The 24,623-nt window shown below is 41.6% G+C and overlaps 1 protein-coding gene across 3 annotated transcripts in view; it reads left to right on the top strand.

Moving 5' to 3' along the window:
• kalrna (kalirin RhoGEF kinase a) overlaps positions 1 to 24,623 on the top strand; it is a 189,886-nt gene that overhangs the window by 29,996 nt on the left and 135,267 nt on the right. For all 3 annotated transcript variants that reach the window (XM_039818007.1, XM_039818008.1, XM_039818009.1), the window contains exons 2-3: positions 17,224 to 17,298; positions 22,628 to 22,742. In XM_039818007.1, coding sequence (XP_039673941.1) covers positions 17,224 to 17,298; positions 22,628 to 22,742 — 190 coding nt within the window. The remainder of the gene's footprint in view (positions 1 to 17,223; positions 17,299 to 22,627; positions 22,743 to 24,623) is intronic.

The following is a 24,623-nucleotide window of genomic DNA, read 5'->3' on the forward strand; positions in this document are numbered from 1 at the left end:
TGTATCGCAAAAGGCTGCAACAGATAGACACTACGAGATTTTTTGTGTTAGTTGAAAGAAAATATCAGTAAAAAAACTGCAATTTAAAATGTAACTCATTCTTTTTTAAGTCCTGCCTTTTATGTTCAATTCAATCTTCAGTTTGTTCAATAAAAGAACGTTTCCTTTTATTTGTTTTGGATTCAACAAGCAATTTGTTGTATTTTAGAAGAATACTAAAAGCAACAGAAAGTCAGAACTGAGTACACTTTAATATCTGTTTATATATCGCAAGTAATATCGTTATCGCGATATTCAACAACGTTATCGCATATGGCGTATTTTCCTCACAGCGTGCAGCCCTAGATATTACTAGCAGAAAATGTATGTGGGGAAACTCAAGCAACAAGTACAGACTCTTTTAAAATAAAAATTGGACGCTGTTTGGACCAGCTCAAATGGGAGATTAAATGTCACTTTCGACAGCGTGTAGCGATTCAAGATCCCTCGTTTCCAAACCCAGAAGGTAATTGCTCCTCGTGCACAATAAATGCCAGGATCTTTCTTCGGTAGATTAGCTTTGTTGGCGTCCAGAAGGAGTTGTAAGGACCTTTTGTTGCTCTGGTAAACTTCCTCTTAGCCCTGCTTGCTTGTACATCTTTGTGAAATTGCTTTGCATGATGCCGTTACAAATGTTAAGGGGGCTTGTGTGCTTGAAACACTCATGCTTTGCATACTGTTTTGGATTTTTGTTTCAATCGAGCAGCTGCTCATCCTCTGCTATGCTGAGGTTCTACTGTTATTATTACATGATGTGTTGCTCCTTCTCTGGAATAAAAAAACTAGCGGAAAACTGCAAACTGACAGGAAAAAAAAACTTGTGTTCTTCCAGGATTAATCGTGTCTGACCACTAGTAGCACTATGTTTTTATGAAGTGGTTCCTCTTTTGTTTCTATTATGTGCACGGTTACACATGCACAAGCGTGTGTGTGACGCGATACACACTCCTGCCAACAGTTTTAAGCTATTCCACTGATCAACAGTATTTGTTGTGTTTTGATAGCGATGCTGTGGTGATGTGTGGAGAGGAAATCCACTTGACACTGTACTTCATAAAGGTTTTATTACATCAAGTTTCCAGCATCAATGACGGGTCCTGCAGAACCCGGAGAATACAAAGCCAGTATGTACTCTGACTTGCTGCAGCAAGAACATGGTTTATAAGGGGTGCGTTTAGGTAACATGTTAGATAAAGTAAACAGTTGTGAGTTGGCAAGTAAAGGTCTGAGTCCCTTTGAGGTCAGAGTCTCTTTGGGGGGCTCCAACACTACACATAAAATCATTGATCTCACTCAGCCACCTAATTACCGAATCAAATAGAGCATCCTCTTCAACACACCACTCTGCTGAAAGGAAAATCATTAAACTTACATCACTAATACAGTGCTCATGATTTCTCAGCACATGTAAGCTTTATACAGACTTTAACCTTATAGGCTCTTCAGATACCACAGTTTTAATATGGCAAGAAACAGCAGTGTGCCGACAATAGCATTGGAGAAAAAAAGACTGCTGGCGATTAAACATGGATGTAAACAATGCAGGTTTCAAAACAATTTAAATAATCAGCTTTACAAATGTTTTATATGCGGAAGGAAATGTATTTAACATGTTTGTTCGGGCCTGAAGATGACAAAGTGAGAAATACTGCCGGTAAACATAACTGTGTTTGTTTACAAGAAAAATCTGCAGGTTACCTTAGTTTAGTTTATTCTTTTTCGGCCATTTCTAACTTACAACATTCAATGCACTGGTAATAAACAATAAATAAACATGGTGTAGGCTAAAGCCTGCGCTTATTACACCCTTTTAACATGAATTATTTTCAGTCATACAAAGAAGAAAGTAACCGAAACTAAGTATACACTATATAGACCAGTTCCACAAAAAATCCCAATTATTTTATGTACCATCTGGTATTCACACTTTTGTTATATATTTGTTAATCAACTTATGTTTAAATACTTTTTTTTTTTAAATCTGTTAAATGTGTTTCTAATTCATTCCACAGTGGAGCTCCATACACCGAAAACACATCTTTGTTTTACTTTTCTTCTGCTCTTTGGTTTAGTGAATATACTGCACAGCTCTCCCTCAGTTCATAGTCCCATTCTCTTACTTGAAGTCTAAGCACAGCTCCGCTAAAGTTCACCTCACTGTTGCAAAGTTCACTCACCTCCAGCTCTCTCTGCTGAGTTTACAGTCTGTGTTGTGCTCCCTCCCTGTCTGCAAGACGGAGACATCTACGTATGTATGAAGGGGACGGTCAGGATGTCTTAGTTTGAGTGGTCTCTCCTCAGCCTAAAGCCATAAAGAGGCTCTATGCAGTTTGGGCCATTTCTTCACTGTTTTCTCGCAGATTTCTCTATAGAGCTCCCCCTACAGCTTCGGAATAGATATTTGGCAGTTCCTATGTTTACTTGTGTTTGAGTCCTCGTTTGGTCAGTCTGCCGTTTCCTTTTTCTCTGTTCCTCCGACAATGCTTTCTTAGCTTTCTGCTTCTTTCTAGCCAGCTCAGCCATGACGATAGTGTGAAAAACTCCATCACTACCTTAGTTAGTGGTTTCCTGAATGGGCGTATGTGTGCAGCGCCGTGAAGCAATTCCTTACACGGCGAGACCTGATATCACGCGATATTTCCTGACGCTGAGATAAGTTGCAAGGGTGGTTTTTCCGCTCACAGGTGCTAGGGGGAAGCGAGACGACCACCATTTAACTCGAAAAAAGTCATATAACCATTCCATTGACTCCGAAGCTGTTCAGTTAAAGGTGCTCTAAGTAATGTGAAGCATTTTTTTAGGCTACAACATTTTTTGTCAGATACAGAAAACATCTCCTAACTATCCACTAGCTGCCTGTCCCCCTGAACACACTGTAAAAAAACGCGGTCTCTGTAGACAGCCTAGGGTCCACACACGCCAACAAAAACAAACTGCGCCAACCTGCACCACCAAACATAACATACAGCGTTCCAGCCAATAACCGACGAGAAGGAGTTGGTTGAGTCATGAATATGCATTGTGGAAGTAGTATACGTGCTAACGCTGCTGCAGTGATGGCTCAACCAGCTCCTTTAAGGTAAATTAAGCTACAAAAAACTGCATAGTTCCCCTTTTAAGGTGTAGAATTTGTAAATGTATGGTATTTACATCTGACTCCTGTTAAACTCTTGCATCAACTATAAATCCAGCTTCAAGCCGCTGCTGTATGGACCGTACTTAGTATATTTTCTCTTTGCCAACAAAAGGCTTGTTTGTAGCTTGTTGCTTGCTTATGATAGTGGGATAAATATTTAGGATATCCAGATATACCGTAGATGCATATTAACAACAGGTATAAATCGGGCAAATCACGTATTAACGCACAACACCAATGTGCTTACAACACTTTTTTTTCTGTTAAATATGTTATTCATGGTAGTTTTTCTGCAGTGACGTCCGTGTTGCTTTCTGATTGGACATCTCTCTCTACAGATGTTTCATGGTAACCACTTCACACGTGACTAAGGGCTTTACCAGCCGAGCTATTCCTGCTCTTTGGAAACTCTGTTTGAGATAAATAAGGACTCAAACACAAATGCAGTAATAGATACAAACAGCTGACGCAACCCAATCCTGACAGTTAACACATGCTGACGTGACTGGGCGACAAGTTTCGCTTTGATCAAACTGTTGTCACCCGCGGCAACCTCGTCGATTTGGCGTGAGATGGATGATACCTGCTCAGCTTAAACTCAGTGGGATTAAGCTTCCACAGCCGTTATAATACAAGAGTAACTGTATAGTGTCTCTTTTAACTCTTTCAACATGTAAGCTAAGCAACATTAGGTATGATAGTCAGACCCCCCCCCCCCAGCCGCTGTCTCTGTGGTAACACATTAGGTCTGGCAGCTGGTTGTCGGGGCAGCTGTTGCTAGGGTGCAGACGGCCTCACCTGTTGCCTTCTAATGACATTTAGGCACATGCATGACTTGTGCGTGTGTGTGTGTGTGTGTGTGCTATGCTATACTATCTCACACACACACTGACGGCAGTTTGGTTTTGCATAAAGCTGTTAAACCGTGCTTGTTCGATTGTGACTAGAGCAATTTCTCTCTCTCTCTCTGTCTCTCGCTCGCTCTCTCTCTCTCTCTCTCTCTCTCTCGCTCGCTCGCTCTCTCTCTCCAACTGGTCGCGGTAATTGTTTGGTCTCTGTAAATTATAGTGTGGTCTAGACCTCCTCTATCTGTAAAGTGTCCTGAGATAATTGCTGTTATGATTTTACACTATAAATAAAATTGAATTGAAAGACACAAGCACACATAAACACACACACACACACACACACACACACACACACACACACACACACACACACACACACACACACACACACACACAGCACTGGCTCTCACTCTCAGATGCATTAGGCTCCTATGACCTTTTATAATTTTTGGCAACAGTTGTGCAGATCTGGGAAATGAGCCTCTCTCCGTAGGTACATGTACATCATATTTATAGTGATTTATACAGCCTTAATAACTGAAACGAACGTCTGTTGGCTGTCTGAGCCTCCTCAGTGTCACCTTCACTGTCTGCGGAAAAGCTTTCTCTCTCAGGCTGACGTGAACAGAACCTAAAACTGGAAGCCTCTGAATGCTTATCTCACTCCCACTGCATTATGGGTGCACGTCAATGATGGTAGCAGTTCTTCCTATAAGGTTGGGTCATCGTTTGGTTCCTGTGTGATGCTTCTAGCAGTGGGTAATGGTTCCAGCAGGAGTGCATGTTGACCTTTAACATGTACACGTCTGGAAACGTTGAACACCAGCTATGTCTCTCTGCATATGTGCACGTCTGTGTGAGTGCAGCCGAGTGTATTGTGACCTTATCCCTGTTGTTATACTGTACGTCTACAAGAATAGACATGGATAAAATGGATCACACACACACACACACACACACACACACACACACACACACACACACACACACACACACACACACACACACACACAATGACATCACTTCCTCACTGTGTGACCTTGCTATGACAAAAGAATTCATGGTTGAACGTCCACGTTTCTTTCCTGTCGTAGTGTGGGAATAAATGTTTCTCTAATGTCTGTGAAGTGTGTGTGTGTGTGTGTGTGTGCGTGTGTGTGACATGACAGTTGTATGTTCAAATCCTACCATGCATCCTACCACATTCACGTTAGTGCGTATGTACGCACGCACACACGCGCACACGCACGCACATACACACACTTCACAGACATTAGAGAAACATTTATTCCCACTTCCAAATGAAAAAAACATGAAGGCTCTCTGAAAGGCTTGTGAAGTCTTCTGAGGACTGTGTGTGTGTGTGTGTGTGTGTGTGTGTGTGTGTGTGTGTGTGTGTGTGTGTGTGTGTGTGTGTGTGTGTGTGTGTGTGTGTGTGTGTGAGCGGTTGGTTTGGTCACAGTGGTTTTTGCGTAGCTTTACTTCTTTGAAATACTGTAAGGCACTAAATCAGTGATCATAGAGACATTGTGTATGTGTGTGTGTGTGTGTGTTTGTTTCAGTGTGATCGCTTGAAAAAAATGCTTCAGTACTTCTCTTTACTGTACATTAACTTTCTGATGTTGTATTTTAGCAGGTTTTGGAGCTCATATGTTTGTGTAAAACAAATGTGTGAAACATTGCATTGCAATATTATATCTTTAGCTAGAATCCTATAAATGTTACACTATCTGCAACAAGCTGAAGTGTCCAGCCTAACTAGTCTGTATCGACACAAAAGACCGGATCAGCTGTTCATCTTAATCAGCTGTTAACATGATCCACAGTTAGTAATCAGACTGTAAACATGGAATATCATGATCTCCAGAAGGAATCCATTACAGAATACAGTATTTTTTTCAGCGGTACAACAGATTGGGGATCTAGTTCCCCATCAAAGAGGATTTGGTCCAATCTATAATCACACTTTGAAATGGTGCTGATGGGAAACTTTTGAATGTGTTGACCCTACATTGGAGAGTAAAAGCTTTGCAATAAAATATTTGTCTTTATGTTGTAAATGTGTAGTATGTAAATTATCTTCTCTAACATTTACTTAAGAGAGAACCATGGCTTGATGTAATATTAAGACTTTATTTCAAATATGTGATTATTTATAGTATAGTAATTTGATCACATTTTAGTTAGCAAGAGCAGACAACAGACTGAATGGACACACGCTCCAAAGCCTGACCTTTGAAATTGCAAAATTATTCTGACAATGATTTCATTTTATTTATTTATAGTTTGATCCAAATGTTCTAATTGTTGTGTTTACATGAAATAAATTGTTATTCTGATTGGTTGTAATTGATTTGATTGATTACCAGTGGCTCCATGTAAAAACAGACGCTGACTTTAATGGGATGCTTGCCCCAAACACTCAGTAGCCTAGCAGTGTTATATAGCAGAGTTTCCAGTCTGTGACCTGCCCTGTCTCCAACGTTTCTGGGTGTATGTGTTGACTGATGCAGGCTTAATTTGAATGTATTACTTTCAATCCTTGCTAGCATGTAAATGAGGCCAGAGACACAGTCAGACATTCATGGTTATTAGAAGTTTATTCACCCAGTGGTTTTATGCTAACAAGCTGCTGCAGAATGACACGCAGGCAGGGCCAAGCAACACTTGCTGAGTCTGAATCAGAATACATGTGTTGCATTTCTCTTTGATGGTAGTTTAATCTTTTCCATTTCCTCAGTTTTAATGTTTGTTTTTTTCCCTCCAGTAGGCAAAGACCATATCCTCGTGCAATGTATTTAGTTAGTTGGCAAGCAGGTTAGCTGCTAGAAGCTAGCCACTAAGCTGTGGTTATGCATAGGCTAGCTTACTCTTATGTAACTAGAGTGTATCTTCTCACTCACAAAGGTTTTTGGAAAGAACCTAAGTTTTAGAGAACTGTAAAATTCAGGAATTAACTTGACTTCATAATTAGGGTGACCAGATTTCCCGGAAAGAAAACCGGGACACTTTGAGAGATTCTAACCGGGACACTTTGAGAGTGTCCCGGGACCGTAGTGCTCGTGCATGCACACGCTTTTTAACGTGACCATGTGCCAGCCCAGGTCAGACATAGACACAGACAGATTAAACACAATTTTGCCAACAGCACACATAGGCCTACTGCTCACAACATAATGGAGTATCTCAGCTAATATTCATGAATTTTCTTGGTATGTATGGTACATATCTAAGAAATAATATTAAAAGACACTGAGTGGGTTTTGTGGTGGACCAACTTTATTTTTCAGAATTAAAGCATTCTTTTGGAAAATGCACCCACTGAACTTGTGAAAAACTTTCTGAAAAGGTATTTTTCATTGCATGGCACTAAACAGATTATTTGTAACTGCTGCCACTACTGCTGCTGCTACTGTGAAATTGCGCACAGTAGGGTTGGGCGGTATCCAAATTTTGATACCGTCAAACCTCCTCCCTGTTTTACCGCGGTATACGGTATTACCGTGACTAATTTAAAAATGATGACGTAAGGCTCAGACGGCATCACCAAACTGTTGGCTTCTGCACCGTTCCGAAACTGAATACCAAACACTAATACTGAAACAATAATAACATAACAACAACTTACAAAAAAACTACTTTCTCCTCCACACCCTGTCACGTGATGACAACCACACATAATTACATGAATTCTATTTAATATTTAATCCTTGTCTCCTATATAAGTGCATTACATTTGATTAAATTAAATTGTGATTATTTTTAAGACCCTGCGGTATACCGTATTACCGTATTACCGCCCAACCCTAGAGCACAGGGGACAGCAAAATTGGCCCGTGTGACGAGTAGCGCCTTGAATGGTCATGCGTTCCTCTTGTCAGTCCATGTGTTGTTCATGAGCGAAAAGATCCGTTCAACGGGAGCATTTGTGCCCGGTAGACAAATGGCGAATCCCTACTTCATAAGGAACCTCATGCCGCCTTTTTTTTTCCTCCAGCAGGCAAAGACCAAATCATTGTGCAATATATTTAGTTAGTTAGCAAGCAGGTTAGCTGCTAGAAGCTAGCCACTAAGCTTACAGTATACTACTATATTCTCCCTCACAAAGGTTTTTGGAAAGAACCTAAGTTGTAAAGAACATATCAGTGTAAAATTGTCTGCTGTAAGTTCAGGAGTTAACTTGACTTTATAAGGAACCTCATCCCTAAAGGGGATAACTATTCTACCACCAGCAGTTGGGTTCATGTGATTGTTACGTTGCTAGTAGCAACTATTGATTTCATTATTGCTTCTAGTGATGCCTCTGGTACTCCTGGCTATAACGCTACAGCTGTAACAGCCAGACTCATTCCGTCTGATATTTGCTGGTGGAATTAAATCTCACTCATGTATGGATGATAGAGAGTTCACTGAACACACACCAACACAAAAACACACACCCACACACACATTCAAGTCTTCTTCCATCGGTGTACCAATGGCTAGCAGATGTCCCATTTGGTTTCTGGATGATGTCACACGCACACACACACACACACACACACACACACACACACACACACACACACACACACACACCACACACACACACACACACACACACACACACAGAAGATGCACTGCCTCCAGGGCAGCATGGCAGCAAAGATGAAAAACCATTCAGGTTTTCCTCTGCATGAGGATATGACTTTTTTGGTTATAAGCTCAGTCTACCACGCTCTGTGTGTGTGTGTGTGTCAAGTTAATTTAATGGCCCCAAGTTATTCAGTCTAGTGTGTTTAACAGCCATATGCTGCTGTAATCACTGCTGCATTGCTACTGTACAAACATACAGTACGCTGAATATGTGTGTATGCGGTGAACACCTCTGATGGAGAAAACACATGCTGGATCAAAGGTGTGTGTGTGTGTGTGTGAGAGAGAGAGAGAGAGAGAGAGAGAGAGAGAGAGAGAGAGAGAGAGAGAGAGAGAGAGAGAGAGAGAGAGAGAGAGAGAGAGAGAGAGAGAGAGAGAGAGAGGAACATGCATGACAGTTATTTTAATAATTGAGACTCAAACTGGATTGAATGTATTTGGATACTTTGACCACACTGTTCTTCAACATCATTAATTAATCAAATGCGTTGTGTGTGTTAGTCAAGGATAGTCAACATGTTCTTTCTTTTCTTTCATGTCCTCTCACTCTGTTTCCCTGTTGGAGCCCACAGAGGCTTTTTATTTTGATGTAACAACGTGGGCTTTATTATCACGAGAAAAGGATTTCAAACAAATCATGTTTTTGAATCATTGTGAATCAGATGTTGGCATCCCCTCTGTAACGCAAACCTGAGCATAATAGAAAGAAGACTTAATATGCTCAATGTACACAGAGCGACATGTTAACACCCGCTGCTAATTAATTTGCGTTAGTTCATGCAGGACACGGAAGTCACAGGCCCACTTATTGAATTATCATTCATGCCATTTTCACATCAGGCGGTCCATTTAAATGTCCCCCTATTCCTCACTGCTTCCTGCTACTCCAATGCTGCCTCACACCGCTGCTGCTGGCAAAGCTTGCCTCCACCACCCCAGCCTCCACCTTCCCGGTTTTGGGTGTCATCATAAGTATGTCTTGGATTGGGCCTACTCTTGTGTACAGGTGGGGGGGGGGTCTCAAAGCGTGCTCCCTGTGTCATCTTAGCATGCGGCTTGGCTGATCCAGGGAGCATCATCGACAAGTATAACTGTGTTTCCATTTGTTGCAATAAATGGTTAAAGTGCTCATATTATGCTCATTTTCAGGTTCATAATTGTATTTAGAGGTTATATCAGAATAGGTTTACGTGGTTTAATTTTCAAAAAACACCATATTTTTTTTGTACTGCAGCTCCTCTTTTCACCCTGTGTGTTGAGCTCTCTGTTTTAGCTACAGAGTGAGGTATCACACTTCTGTTCTATCTTTGATAGGAGTCGCACATGCGCAGTACCTAGGTAAGGACTACTAGCCAGTCAGAAGCAGAGTATGAGGGCGTGCCCTGACAGTACCTAGGTAAGGACTACTAGCCAGTCAGAAGCAGAGTATGAGGGCGTGCCACGCTAGCAGCTAGGCGAGCATTATAACGTGTGTTACAAAGTGACCACGTTTGTCTCTGAAGTAAAGGCTGGACTACAACAGAGCTGTTTGGAGCCGTTTGTGAACAGTGTTTTCTGTTGGAGATGGTAAGTCCCTTTGGGGGGGACTTTGGGCTTTTTCACTTTGTAAACCTATAACGTGCACAAAAAAGATATATAACACAATAAAGGAAAGGGGAAAAAGCCAACAGCATAATAAGAGCACTTTAAATCTATGACGAGTGTGTTCCTGACTGAACCACTTTGGTTACAACTTTACCATATACTGCTGACAGTAGGCCATCACATGTAACACACTTAACACTTCAAGTAGGATTACTATATGCTGGTTCCAGACATCTGAATCGCTGCCTTCATCTCCGATTTTTCAGCAGTTGAAATCGGTCGTAAAAAGCACCCGAGCGATCCATTCAGAGCTTTGTAGGCAGGGTGAGTAAGGGGGAATGTCAAGACAGGAACAGGCTGCAGAACAAAATGGAGATAGACACAGCTATAAAGGTTGTGACAGCTCTTAAATCCTCCTATTTCTTTGATCAACGTGAAAAACCTTAAATGAGCTGCTACCTAAACTTATGTGTTGACAGAAAATGACATCGATAGGACAAATACGTCGCTCTCCACTGATTCAGTGGGATTATCAGGCCAGGATTTACTACTGCGAACAGATGCAGACCATGCAGCAGCAGCTGTGATCAGAGCCGACATGCCGCAGTCCTCACTTATCTTTAAGACATATTATATGTTTTGAGTTTTGCCCAAACAAAACCAAACTTTTGCACTCATTGATCTGAACACCTGTGTGTGTGTGTTTCAATCTTTTTTTCTTTTCTTTTATTCTTCTAACAAACCCAAACCAAACTGCTAAACCACAGATCTCCTGTGGATTGATTTTGTTTCCTTCAGGTGCTTAAAGTTCATGGTTGCTCATAAAGTGTAACGTCACTCCCTTTTTTTTATTTTTTTCCGATTCTCTCCCCTTTTATCGTGCTTTTCTTAATGATCTAAACTTTATTGAGTCAATATGAACTTGTATTGAAAACGCTGCTCGAGGTAGTTTCACAATAAAGGTCCACTGCAGTGCAGCCTTCACCCTAAAACATATTTATTATCAAGCATTTAGGAGGTGATGAGTTAATATCAACAGCAGCTGTATGCATCAACATTATTTGATAGTATACTGTAGCAGAACACCGTGGGGGCTCCAGCTGTTACAATGCTGCCTGAGTAACAGAATGACTGCTGGCACAGGGTCATAAGTGAGACAATTATATGCACAGCTGGTGCAGAAAGTTCAGGCTGAATTAATGTAGTTAGAACATTGCTGTTATTTCTTTTATTGTACAATTTACAAGACACTAACAATTTAATAAAAAGAAAGAATTGTCCTTAAGTAGGAAACCCACAACTCTACACAGCATCACAAAGGCCGATCGTGAGCACAATTTCGACTGCATTTTCACATTGCGGATAGTCAGCAGTAGAGCCCGACCGATATATCGGCAGGCCGATATTATCGGCCGATATTAGGCGGTATCGGCATTTATAATGGCGGATTAAATATTTTTTTTTTGTATTCATTCATCAGAACTATTTATGACACATGATTCTGATAATTGAATATTTAAAAAATAAAAATAAACGGACGAAACACCCTTCAACCATGTTCTGAGTGTTGGCGTTGTATAGTTTGTCCACCAGAGGGCGCTCTACAACGTCCCTGTTGGCAACACTCTTTGGATTTTTGTTGTTGCTATTGTCTTTTTGTTCAAAGGACTTTAAGTTTCATATCTTAAGTTTGTATTTTTATGCATTTTATTTATCAGAACTTTAATATATTTTGATGTTCCTCTGTTCTGTTGTGACAATTAAACAAACTATTATTTGTAAACTGCATTATCATATTATTTTAGTGAGGACTCATAAATAACTACAAATAACAAATCTTAAGGAATTCTGTTTATGTTTTTGTTATGCATTTCGGGATTTAAAAATATATATGTATCGGCCAATATATCGGAAAATCATCAAATATTTGTATCAGTATCGGCCTTAAAAAATCCTTTATCGGTCGGGCTCTAGTCAGCAGGCATAGGCGTGTAGTTTGCCGGATTTACGGACTTAAATCCTTCAGCTCCTGTCTGAGCCGCAGAGCGGTCTGAGCCTTCAGAATTCTATCAGACATGTTTGTTTTCTGAAGGTGGGGCTGGATGATTGTGGGACAGTTGTGAACGTCATTAAATGAAATGTGTGAGTTTAAGACTTTCCACATTGTAATTAAAATGTATTCTGATGTTCTCTGTATCTCTTTCTCTCTGCAATTTCCTTTTAGTCTTGCAGTCGACTGACTATCGACACTTTGAGGGGACTGAGTGTGTGTGTTGTGGGGACACTCCTTCCATCTGGGGACAAAGCTGGTCCCCGCAATGTAAACCATTACATTTTAGGGGCAAGTCTTGGTGTTTGGTTAGGGTTAAAGAATTTGCTTAGGGGATGAATGTTATTCAACGCAATGGCCTCCTAAGTGGCAAAAACAACTGTGTGTGTGTGTGTGTGTGTGTGTGTGTGTGTGTGTGTGTGTGTGTGTGTGCGTGCGTGCGTGCGTATTTTGTGTGTCTCTGCTGCTGTGTCAGACTTTATCGACAGTTGAAACCATTTGCATAATCCTCTTTATCTTTTTCCTATCGAGAAACAGTTACAGAGAGGTATAAATAAAGGTTGAATACATTTTAACTTAAGGTTCTTCATTTCAATAAAAGGATTTTTATTCTGGTTTTAATACCTGCGCATTAATTCCCTGTCCTTATTCTGCACACTGCAGAACCACAGCCAAACCGACTCTGACTCACCATCACTTTCCTGTCAAACACGAGACTGCTTTGAAGAAAACTAGCTTCCTTTGTGTGTTTTTGAAATGACAAAAGTTGTTTCCTCTCAACAGTAATGAACAAATGAGTCTCACTCACTGGCTGTACACACACACACACACACACACACACACACACACACACACACATGCACGCAAACACACACACTAGAGTGCGGCTCGGGACGCATTTTTCTGTCCGAGCCCCGCCCGCATCCGACAGAGCAGTAACCGCACACGACCCGAGGCCGACAGACATTAAGATATTTATGTCCGAGCCTGACACAGTTAAAATAAATTTTTTTTTTCTCTCATACTAATGACACATGTATACAGTATACTAAAGCCCACTTTTATTAAGCAACTGTTGGAAGGCATTCGGAAATGTCAACAGATGAGCGCATCAGCGCACACGGGGCAACAAGAGCATGTTAACACAGGCGCGCACAAGAGGCCCAATCATATAGCCAATTGAAAATAAATTAACATAGGCCTACCAAAATTGGCCCAAGCTAACGGAACAAAATCCCAAAAATTCACACAAGAGGTGGCTACCTACATAATAAGCTGTTTTAAATTTAAAATGTTCAATGTCTTATCGCGCTGATGTGACCGAGCTCGACCCGAACATCATTTCGGGTATCCATCCTCTAACACACACGTACACACGCACACACACACACGCACACACACACACACACACACACACACACACACACACACACACACACACACACACACACACACACACACACACACACTCTCTTCCTCTGCTGTATGGATTATGCTGTTGTTGGAGAAGAAGCTGCTGATGTTGGCAGCACACTCTTCTCACTGTTCTTTCCTTCATTTCCTGGAACACAAACCGTTTTTTTCTATGCAAATCATTTAGCTTTCAATATAAAGACACATAAATGCAGACTCATCTGTTCTTGGCTGGCTTCAACTCCAGTGTCCAACCACCCAGCTGGGTCTCCATCACGCAGCGCAATTGTGAAATTGCCTGTTAGAAGAAATTGCAGGCTAAAGTTGAGACGGCCTGTAGTGTTTTCTTTTAGATCCATTCATCAACATTACCAGTCAAAGTAAACAGTGGGATGACATTGATTTGTGTCTAAATAGAGCTGACTGTGTTTAGTTAACACTGTGCTGAAAGGAAAAGAGAGTGTACAGTAATTGCAGACGGTGCATATATGTGCAGGTTTAGCGTTTAAGATATTCAATAGCTTTATACCTAATGCTATCCAGGTTCTTTTGTGTGTAGCGTCAAGTTGGGTCTATTTCAAGTTCACACTTGGCATCTCGATAGCTAATTGGCTGCAGCACATTAAACAGCATGTACACATACCTGCAACTGTCACTATGGTGTTAACGCCAACGCAGACACTAACACGCCCCACTAGCCGGCTGAGACGATGAGGAGCATTTACGATTTCTTTCTCAAATACCTTTTTTTTTTCCCCTTCGTTTTAATAATACATACAAAAACAACAATGGAGATTCTCGGTGGAGTGCTAAACCCCTAATCCAATGGGCATGTTCCAAAAAGTGAAGAAAAGGTAGCACATCTCAAGTTCCCAAGTCAAGGAGAACACGCTTCAGAGCGTCATGCTCGGCAGAAGGCTTTGTGCCAAAACACGTCTGCGTTGATTCATTGGGATGTGAGCCAAATTAAACAAGTGAAAGTATTTTTTTTTCCTCCTTAAAGGAATACGCCACCGTTTGTTGAAATGGGGCTTATCCCGGTCTCCCCTGGCTGTAGATAGGTGGGCCAACGCATTTTTTGTGCATGCATCGTTTTTGTCCGGTGCAACACCGGCAGCGCCGCCGCTAGCTAAGTTAAGTAATTAGGTTTTTTTTTTGTCTTTTGTTGGCTCACTTTTACTCACAACATGCTGACATAGGATTCCATTCACTACGCTAAGCTAACTAGCGGCGGCGCTGCCGGTGTTGCACCGGACTAAAACGATGCATGCACAAAAAATGCGTTGGCCCACCTATCTACAGCTAGGGGAGACCGGGTTAAGCCCTATTTCAACAAATGGTGGCGTATTCCTTTAACTTGGAAACTTGAGATGTGCTCCCTTTTCTTAAAGCTATAGTGTGTAGTTTCTGCCCCCCCATGAGGAATTCTAAGTAATGACAACAAAACTGTTGGCGCATCCACATGACACAAGCCTCCCTCCCCCCCGCCCCTCGCAGGTACTAGTAGCCAAGGAGGACACAGAGGATTAAAAAACATGATGGACTCTTCAGAAGAGGTCATTGTCTTCACTCGAGTTTCTGCGCGGGAAAGTCACCGGACGACACAATCTTCTGAACACAGCCGTACTGAGAAATCCAGAGAGAGTTGTGTTGAGCTGATAGTCTTTATTGGCTTTGTAGCAACTCATTTGGCAACGGCTTGAAAGTAACAGACGTTCATTAATATCAAAAAGTTACACACTAAAGCTTTATCTTTTTTGGAACATATAAAAACACGTTGACATTAGTTTTAAGGACAAAAAGGGATGACTACTAAATGGGATTTCAGACTTTAAAATGACACAGCACGGGGCGACCTCTAGCTCACCCTCATTAGAGCGTGCGCCCCATGCAGGCTGAGTCCTTTGTAGCGGCCCGGGTTCGATTCCGACCTGCGGCCCTTCGCTGCGTGTCATCCCCCATCTCTCTCCCACCTTTCCTGTTTATCCACTGTCACTATCAAATAAAGGGAAAAGCCACCCCAAAAAATAATCTTCCTTGTATTGTCCTTCGTGTCATGGGGACTTGGTTAGTTTATTTACATTTTGTATAAACCTGTCCAAACGTGTTCTCACCTCCACATGCCAGTTCACGTGAAATGACATCACATAGTACGCGAGGGTCACCGGGGGACCCGAAAGCCAATTGCAAAAACGTCAAATAAACTGAACGGGGTCCCGAAGGACAACACAAAAAAATAATAATAATAAAATAATTTGTGTTTAAGGATATAAACATTGGTATGGTCCTTTAAATACGGTGGAGCCACCTGCGCCTGGGTACAATCCGTATCTGTACTGTAAGTTAAACTGCTCCATCAGGTTTAAATCAATACTATTTCTGTAAGCCGTTGCATGAGCCAACATAAAACTGATCAATTAGATCATTAACCTTGAAATACATTACTGATCGTGACTAATCGCTCAGCTGCTACATCTTGTGTCAAGAACGACCTCTGAACGTGGCTGAGCGATGTGATTCCCGGTGCATCATTCACACGTTGTTCAAAAGCTGTTCACTTGGGATCAAATCACCCGCGATGCAATTTCAAACTTTGTCAATAAAACTACAAGAAGAAATTCTCGTACCGTGCATGTTTCCAAACTTTACCAAACTGAATATGAGGGATTTGAATATTAAAATGGCTCCTTCAGCCTCTTTTATGTGTGTTTTTTAAAATATATTTCATGAATATAAAACATGTTGTTGATGTCAGCGCTTTAAAACATGGAATTTTTCCTTTCTCTCTCTCTTTCTGTATCCTGAGATACAGTTTGCCAACTTAGCGTTCTCACTGTGGAATGTTCTTGGAATGTGTGTGTGTGTGTGTGTGTGCGTGTGTGTGTGCGTTTGTTTTAGCGAGGATTGTGTGTGTGTGTGTGTGTGTGTGTGTGTGTATGTTTTCGTAGCCAGGATAGTGTATCACATGCACATACACGCGGCAGGACATGGACATTTGGGCTTTTTTCTACTGAGAGAGACAGAGAACGGCGAGGGTGTAGAGTGAGCATTAATAGAAATTAGAGACAGACAGCGAGAGAGAGAGAGAGAGAGAAAGAGAGAGAGATTTCATAACATGAAAGACGGATGACCAGATGAACTGAGAGGGAAAGAATGAGAACGAGACTAGGGGAATGAAATAATAAAGATGTGAAGAGATTGCAAAGGATGGAAGAATGAAAATGAATGAACACTTCTTATGTGACTGCATAGCTGCTGCTACTGCTAATACTTCCACTATACTGTTATACAACAGGTGTGAAATGCTTACAAGGCCAGCGATGATGTTACAGTATGTTAAAGACAAAAGAGCAAAAGCACACACATGCAAATAGAAATTGTAAAAGCTAGATCCGTGTGTGCGAGAGTGCGTTCTCTCACACAGGAATGTTGATCTGATAATGGGATTAATACTGAGCGCTCCACCAACTGACTGTTCCTCTCTCTCTCTCTCTCTCTCTCTCTCTCTCTCTCTCCAGGGTCATTAAGGACTGAAGGCATCAAGGCGTCAGATGTTCTTCCCGTGTTAAAGGAGAAAGTTGCCTTCGTGTCAGGTGAGCGTCAGTCAGCGTTGCACTTAAATCCCCGAACCTGCAGTCCAAGAATGTCTATGTCTGTGGTCATAAACTGTATGCTCGAGTTGTTTGAGATCACATCCAAGCCACTGAGGTCATAGAAACCTATATCAAAATGTATCAGAAAGTGGGGCAGAACTCCAGGGGCTGTATTCATAAAGAATCTTATCTTTCCAAAAGCTGCCCTCGTAAATTGTGCTAAATGTTCCTCACTGAGAGTTTCTTCAATAAGAGCTATTCACAGACCTGCTGAGAGCAACATTTTAACTACAGAACTGAGAGAACTCCTAGATACCGAAGCCTAAATTGCTCGATGGCTCCGTCATTGGTGTGTGAGTGTACGTGTGGGAAGAACAATCTGTCTTCAGTATGTCCAGATAGATAGATAGATAGATAGATAGATAGATAGATAGATAGATAGATAGATACTAAATAAAATATGCACCTGTAATTATTAAACCAGCATTCAGGCAAACAAAACAATCCGATTCTGAACAAATCTTCAGATATTAAGAGGGTAGTTCTACATATCACCAATTTAACCTCCAGCGATGACCGTGACACCTGCTTCCTTTATTTAACTACATATCACAGTGACACATTACGTTACATTTCAACCCAGTCTCGCGGCAGTTCGTGAAATAGTCACATCAATTTTTAATCTATTGATTTGTGTACACAGACATGTTTGTCGTTTTTTTTTTTTTGTGATTGTCCGCACGTTTTTTAAACTGATGTATTTCAATGGGAAGCATCTTCCGTGATCACAGCGCGATTCTTTCTGTCAGTCGGCCGTGAAATGAACACAATTGCCGAAAATTCCATGACGCGAGGGTGATGGTTGGGTTTAGTCAAAGAAGAACGGGACGGTCGGGTTTAGGAAACGTGACACGCGGGACAGGATCCCCGGTCTCCTGGGTGAAAGTCCTGTGTTGTTTGACCCATCCACCACCCCAACCAACCTCCCTACGCAGATTTTCAGCCTTTAAAAAGGTGGGGGGTGGTAATGGCGGGCAAAAAAAAAAAAGGGTTTGTCAGGTAGATTTTGGGCAAGAAACACGAGCATGTTTAATTTTCTCTGGCTTGAGTCAGCTACAGCCCAGGATATTTGGAGTTGCTACAAGTGGCAACAAGTGACAGCTGCTGCTAGCATCGACAGTCCGGCCAATAATCAATTGTAAAATAACAATTTGGCATATCTAAAGAAAATCAACAATTGAACAGTCATACCCTTTAGGACCTTGGCTAATGTTAGCAATTCATTGCGGTTAAACAAAGAAACAGCGATTATGTAAAGAAAAACTGCGATTTGACAATTATGTAATAACTATCACAGGCCTAGTCTTGTGAATTACTTTTAGACCAAAAATCTAGGACTGACACAGCCATTATCTTCAGGAGTTTCTTCTAACTCTGCCAGGTATGAGCTACTTTTAGCCTAGGGCTGGGCGATATGGAGAAAATCAAATATGACGATATTTTTGACCAAATACCTCGATATCGATACAGCAACGATATTGTAGTGTTGACTATTGGTGCTTTCACAAAATATTTACACAATGAGATTTTTGATAAATAATCATCAGTAATGTGGATATAACGACTAAGCGGGCAAAGGCAAATAATACAACAGTTACAACAGTCTGGTAAGTTCAGAAAATTAAAAATATCCAAAATCGAAGACGATATCTAGTCTCATTCACGATATCGATATATTGCCCAGCTCTATTTTAGCCTTGAGATGTTTTTTGAATACATGCCCAGATCTCTATACCTGTCATTGCCCCCCCCCCCCCTTCCTGCATGTCTGTTACCCACTCTGTCAAACTCCTCAAGGTCCTTTTGAGCAAAATTGAAATTTTGAGCATGTCAAACTTTCTGGTTGAATTGAATTGTTCTGCAACAATTTGTGCCTTTTCTGCATCAATTATTGGTGTACATTATTATTAGATATTTTGGGGGGGATGCACTGGTCAGTTTGGATTATAGCTGGGGTTGTAACCCCCCCAATCCCCCCCCCTGTAAATTACGCCTATGCGTGTAGTTACAACAACTTGGAGCTGAACACACTCGAAACTGTGAATTTGACATCGGACTTCAGGAGGAGCCATCCACAGTGATCCCACTCATCGTACTCAATAGCACTGTGTCAGCCTTTAAACCTTCAGGACTGCAGAACAGATCATTGGTGTGGACCCAGACTCGCACACCTCCTGAGACAGGAAACGGGCAGGGAAAATCATCACAGGCCCTTCGCACCCTGAACATGACTGATGTGAACTTCTCCCCTCCGGCAGCCGCTGCAGATCACTGCGTGCCAAAACAAGCAGAGAAAGGAGACACATGAGCACACTCAGCCGCGTGATGCATTTTGATTCTGAACAAACAAGAAGTAACTTCACATGCAGCCTCGGAGGTTGAGCAACCAAAACATTGCCCCTATAAAATATTAAAAATGTACTTTTAACAGTGGCTGTGTATAGAGAAAAACCCAAAGCACAGATCACGGAAAAAAAAAGGGACATGAACATATACATAAACTTGCTTCACTCTGTATACCCAGCTCTGTGGTCGAGGACTTCATGAGTCCAATAAATGTTGGACTACATCTGAAACAGACTTGGGGGGAAAAACCTAGCTGAATCTGATGTGTTTTAAATATTTTCAAAAAAGATACGCGATTAGTACGATGGCGCCTCTGCAAAATAGCCTCGGGAAGGAACCTGTTTTGGTGGAACGTGTACGTTCAAAAGTTGTTTAAGTCGTGCAACAGAAAACTCAGATTGGACAGATAGTCTAGCTAGCTGTCTGGATTTACCCTGCAGAGATCTGAGGAGAAGTTCACCATAGTCCTCAGAAATCAACCGGAGTTTAAAGTGACAACACAAAGAAAGAGGAAGGTGATGGACATCCGGCCGAAATGAAGGCCATCCTGTGGGATTGGTGTGTCCACCTGAACAATCCCGGGAATGAAACGTCGTTGATATAGACCGGACTGAGTCCAAAATGGACCCGGCGCTGCTCAGGTCCAGGGTCTGGCCTCGCCTTGTCACTAGGAACTGAGTAAACCCATGAAAACCCATACTATGTGGTAGCAAAGTTGCACCGTAAGGCCGGTTACATACAGCCTGCGTGGCGTGAGCGTGGCGTTTCTGTTGCGTGTGAGCTGCGTGGATTTCTCTATGTCTTTACACACCAGAAACGTGTCTGACGCGGCGCTGCGGCTGCTAGCCTTGTCTCCCCTTGTCTTCCCATTGATAAAATGAAATACCATGTTAAACATAAATATATACTGATTTGATTACAGCAAAGACAATGTCGGCAGTATTGACGGCAAAATAGGCTACAGAATATTTCGTTGTGTATTGACAGTGCTGTGTGTGTGCTTATGTGCTTATGTGCTGAGGTGTTTTTTCCTGTTCCCACACTGTTCTTATCTTTATGAGGATAGTCTGAGAGCCGCTTTTTTATTTCCCTCTCCTCTCCCAATGTCATGCTGTATCTGTTGCGAGAGTTAGGAGAGAGTTGAGATGGCGCCGCATATGGCGACTCGGTGTGTTTGTGCATGTTGCTTTAATGCTTTAATGTGACCTGCACCTACGATACCACGACACATCCCTTGTGTGTGTAAACATACTTGGCAATAAAGCTTTTCTGATTCTGATTCTGATTCTGATTCTGACAGGTGCAAAATTACAAAATCGATTTTTTTATTTATTTTTTTATTATATTTATATCTGCCTTTATATCAAAACCTAGATACTTTCAAACATCAACATGTCATTCATTAATATGTATTTGTGTCTAAATGACATATAAACATCTTTTCCTATTCTATTTTGCCTGGAACGCTTGAGTGTAGCGTTAAAAATAGGCGTTGGTTCTATTTCTAGCAGGCACACGTTTTCGGCGCGGCTCCAGCAGGCAGTGTGTGAGCTCTAACCTGTTAACATGGGAGCCGAAATAAAAACGGACATGCCACACAGCTGACATGCTCACGCCACGCAGCCAGTGTGTAACCGGCCTAAGGCATTTAATAGTAAACATTTTGTAAAATGTAATTAAGAAGAGTTCCAGCTTCTTAATTGTAAAGGTTTGCTGCTTTCCATTGTCTGATGAACTGATCTTTTTTGGGGTTTTGAAGACATCAACTTGAACTTTTGGTAAATGTAATTCATTAAATGTTTCGTTTTTGATATTTTATATACAAAAAAAGATTAATCGAGAAAATAAGGGAAATAATTGTTAGTTGCAGCGCTGGTGAAAATGTTTAAACGACAGAAAACATTGATATTCACTTCAATAAGTTTCTGATGAATCAAACCATGTGAACCTTTGATGCTCAATGTGAATTGTACACCAAGAATGTTTTATAAATGTTTGTCAAATATAGATACCTTGGTAGGTTGCACTGCAGGCTCATACAGTATTGGAATCTTCTCATAAACTCAGTGCTAGTACCATAGTGCAAGACTTAAGTACTGTTTTTGTTGTAGTACTGATTCTGTCTTGCCTGTCTTGTATATGTACCAGTGAAAAAGTTACTCTGAATTAGAAAGAGAAAACGGCAGAAAGACCTAGAGAGAGAGAGAGAGAGAGAGAGAGAGAGAGAGAGAGAGAGAGAGAGAGAGAGAGAGAAATGTAAAAGACATAGTGCTAACAACAATCTGTCATCAAGATTCCTCCTTAGAATACAACAGCATGCTCCCTCCCAAATCTCTCTCTCTCTCACACACACACACACACACACACACACACACACACACACACAATAACACACACAATAACACACACAAACCGATTTTTTCCACGACTGAGTAGCAGTTTCATAAACAGTGCGGTTTGTGTTTCTTACATTAATCTAACCAAAACATCTCTACACATGTAATTTATCACAGAGAGGGAGAGCGGGAGTTTGTATTTCGGGTGGCTCTCGGAGCCTTTGGAAAGTGTGTTTACTGGCGGGAGTAGCTGTGATGGGAGTTATGTTACAGATACAGAGATATTAAAGCTATTAGTGTAAAGTAACGTGCAGATTAACACTGATACTGTCCGCTTGCTGATAATGGAGTGACGGAGTGGTTGTAGTGTAGACTGCCGTCTGCTGGGTAATTAAAGTTCTTTGATGGTTACTTTATCGATTTTGTGATCTCTGTTGTATTTTTCATTTTAATTTAATGCGGCTGCTGCTACTACTACTATTACTACTAGCCTGCTATGTATTAATACAAATAGGAATACCTTTTTAACACTGCATATGTGGCAACATTAAGCATCCCGCTTCTCATTCGTATGTGTCCATGCACAGGTGGGCGAGATAAAAGAGGCGGACCAATCCTGACATTTCCTGCCAGGAGTAACCACGACCGAATAAAACAGGAAGATCTGAGGAGACTGGTAACCTACCTGTCTACTGTTCCCAGGTACACACATTCCCATCAAACACAAACAAACACAAACACATACAAGTACACAATCCTTTTTTGTAGCTGCTGTAACAATGGAATTGTCACCAGTGTGGGATTAATGAAGTCTATCTTAATTTTATCTTATCTGATCTTATCTTAGTAGCATGTGTATTCTTTATTTTAGATTACATTTCATTATATTGGGGCGCCCTGGTAGCTCATGTGGTTGAGCGTGCGCCCCCATATACTAAGGCTCAGTGCTTGCCACAGTGGCCGGGGTTTGAGTCCAACCCCTGGCCTTTTTGCTGCATGTTGTCCCCCCCTCTGAGATCTAGTGGAGTAGAAGTAGAAAGTGGCATGAAAAGAAAAGACACAGGTAAAGTTCAAGAACCTCAACATTTGCACTCAAGTAGAGTACTTGAGTCAATGTACTTAGTTACATTCCACCACTGCACTTCACTTTGTTGTAAAGCACTTTGAGCTACAATCTCTGTATGATAGGTGCTATATAGTTAAAGTTTATTATTAGAAGTTTTTATATTTACAGTTATCTATTGTCAGTGCTAACTTTGTTAACCTTTTTATTACCCTTATTAGTCAGGACAATAAGGTTTAGTGAACCAGACTTGGTAGGAGGAAGAGGTGCAGGGTGGAGTGCATGTGGAGTGCTTCAGTGCGGTCCACACTGTGGAAATCAAGCGTTGCTTTCTCCGCCGTCACAGCAGCAGGCTGAGAGCAGCGTTTGATTTGCATCAGCATGAAAGCTGCAGTGTTTGCAGCCGACAGCAGCGAGTCTGTCACTTCGAGTCCATTTATTCCTGCTGCACCTCATCACAGTCGGAGAATGTTACAAGGGATGTGCTGGTCTAGAGAAAACTGATTGATAATCAGTCACAGACCAGTGAGTAATATGTACCTGTGTAAGAAATGTAAGATCTGGCTTTTCATTAGCTGACTTAAATTATCAGAGTGTCCTTAAATGCAACGACAGGGAGAGTTTTCAATCTAGTCTGCGCTTGAAACTGCATTCAGATGCCGATGTGCATGTAAAACATTTACCTGGCTTGGAACAGAAATGCGGCCTACCAAGCCCAGGCTGTTTACCATTTGATCTATCACGCTTCCTCTCCTGCTGTTCAGCCTGCTAAACGTCAGCTGTTTCCTGGTGACGTGTTATGGATGTCTTCACAGGCAACTATTGTAGTGCTTTTTTTTTTTTTTTTATTTTTTTTTTTTTTTGGTTGGTTTTTTCCGCCTGCAGCTATTAGCTGCAACCCAAATATCAGCACAGGTTCCGGCACATGTTTAGCAATTATTCCTTCCAGTTCGCAACATCTGCAGTTAATGGCAATAGCTGAATTTCTCTAATTGATTAATTTCTAGACTCGGCCCCTAAGTTCCGGAAATTAGTTTGCTCTGCCCGTCAATCTGCCCAAGATTCAATCCCATTTCCTATTGTTCCAAACCGGCCACCAAGCACAACCGCGGGCAGCTGCGATGCGATGATGCAGCGGATGCGAAGCAGCTTTTGTTTACATTCAACATGACGGCCTCCGAAGCGCAGCAACCCGTTGATGCCGCTGTCGCTGCTGCGTCACCTGGATCGTTGGTCTGATTGGTTGAAGGACTATCCAATTGCACCCAGAGGCATTTGAGCAGCGTCCATTGGTGACACCCCTTTGGAAATGGGCTGTTAATGAAGCTTGCCCAGACCCACTCTCAGTTACAACTGAGAAGGGTCTAGTGTCAACCAGGCTAAACATTTCCCCTTTATCCAATTTTGTTTACATAGTATTTGTAGACACTTATATATGCTGCATACACTTTATACAAACCAATGTATACATAAATGAACATGCAACAAGCACAGCCAAATCACCATCTGGAAAGCATTCT

The sequence above is a fragment of the Perca fluviatilis genome, chromosome 12 (assembly GCF_010015445.1).
Source record: "Perca fluviatilis chromosome 12, GENO_Pfluv_1.0, whole genome shotgun sequence".
NCBI classification, from domain to species: Eukaryota; Metazoa; Chordata; class Actinopteri; order Perciformes; family Percidae; genus Perca; species Perca fluviatilis.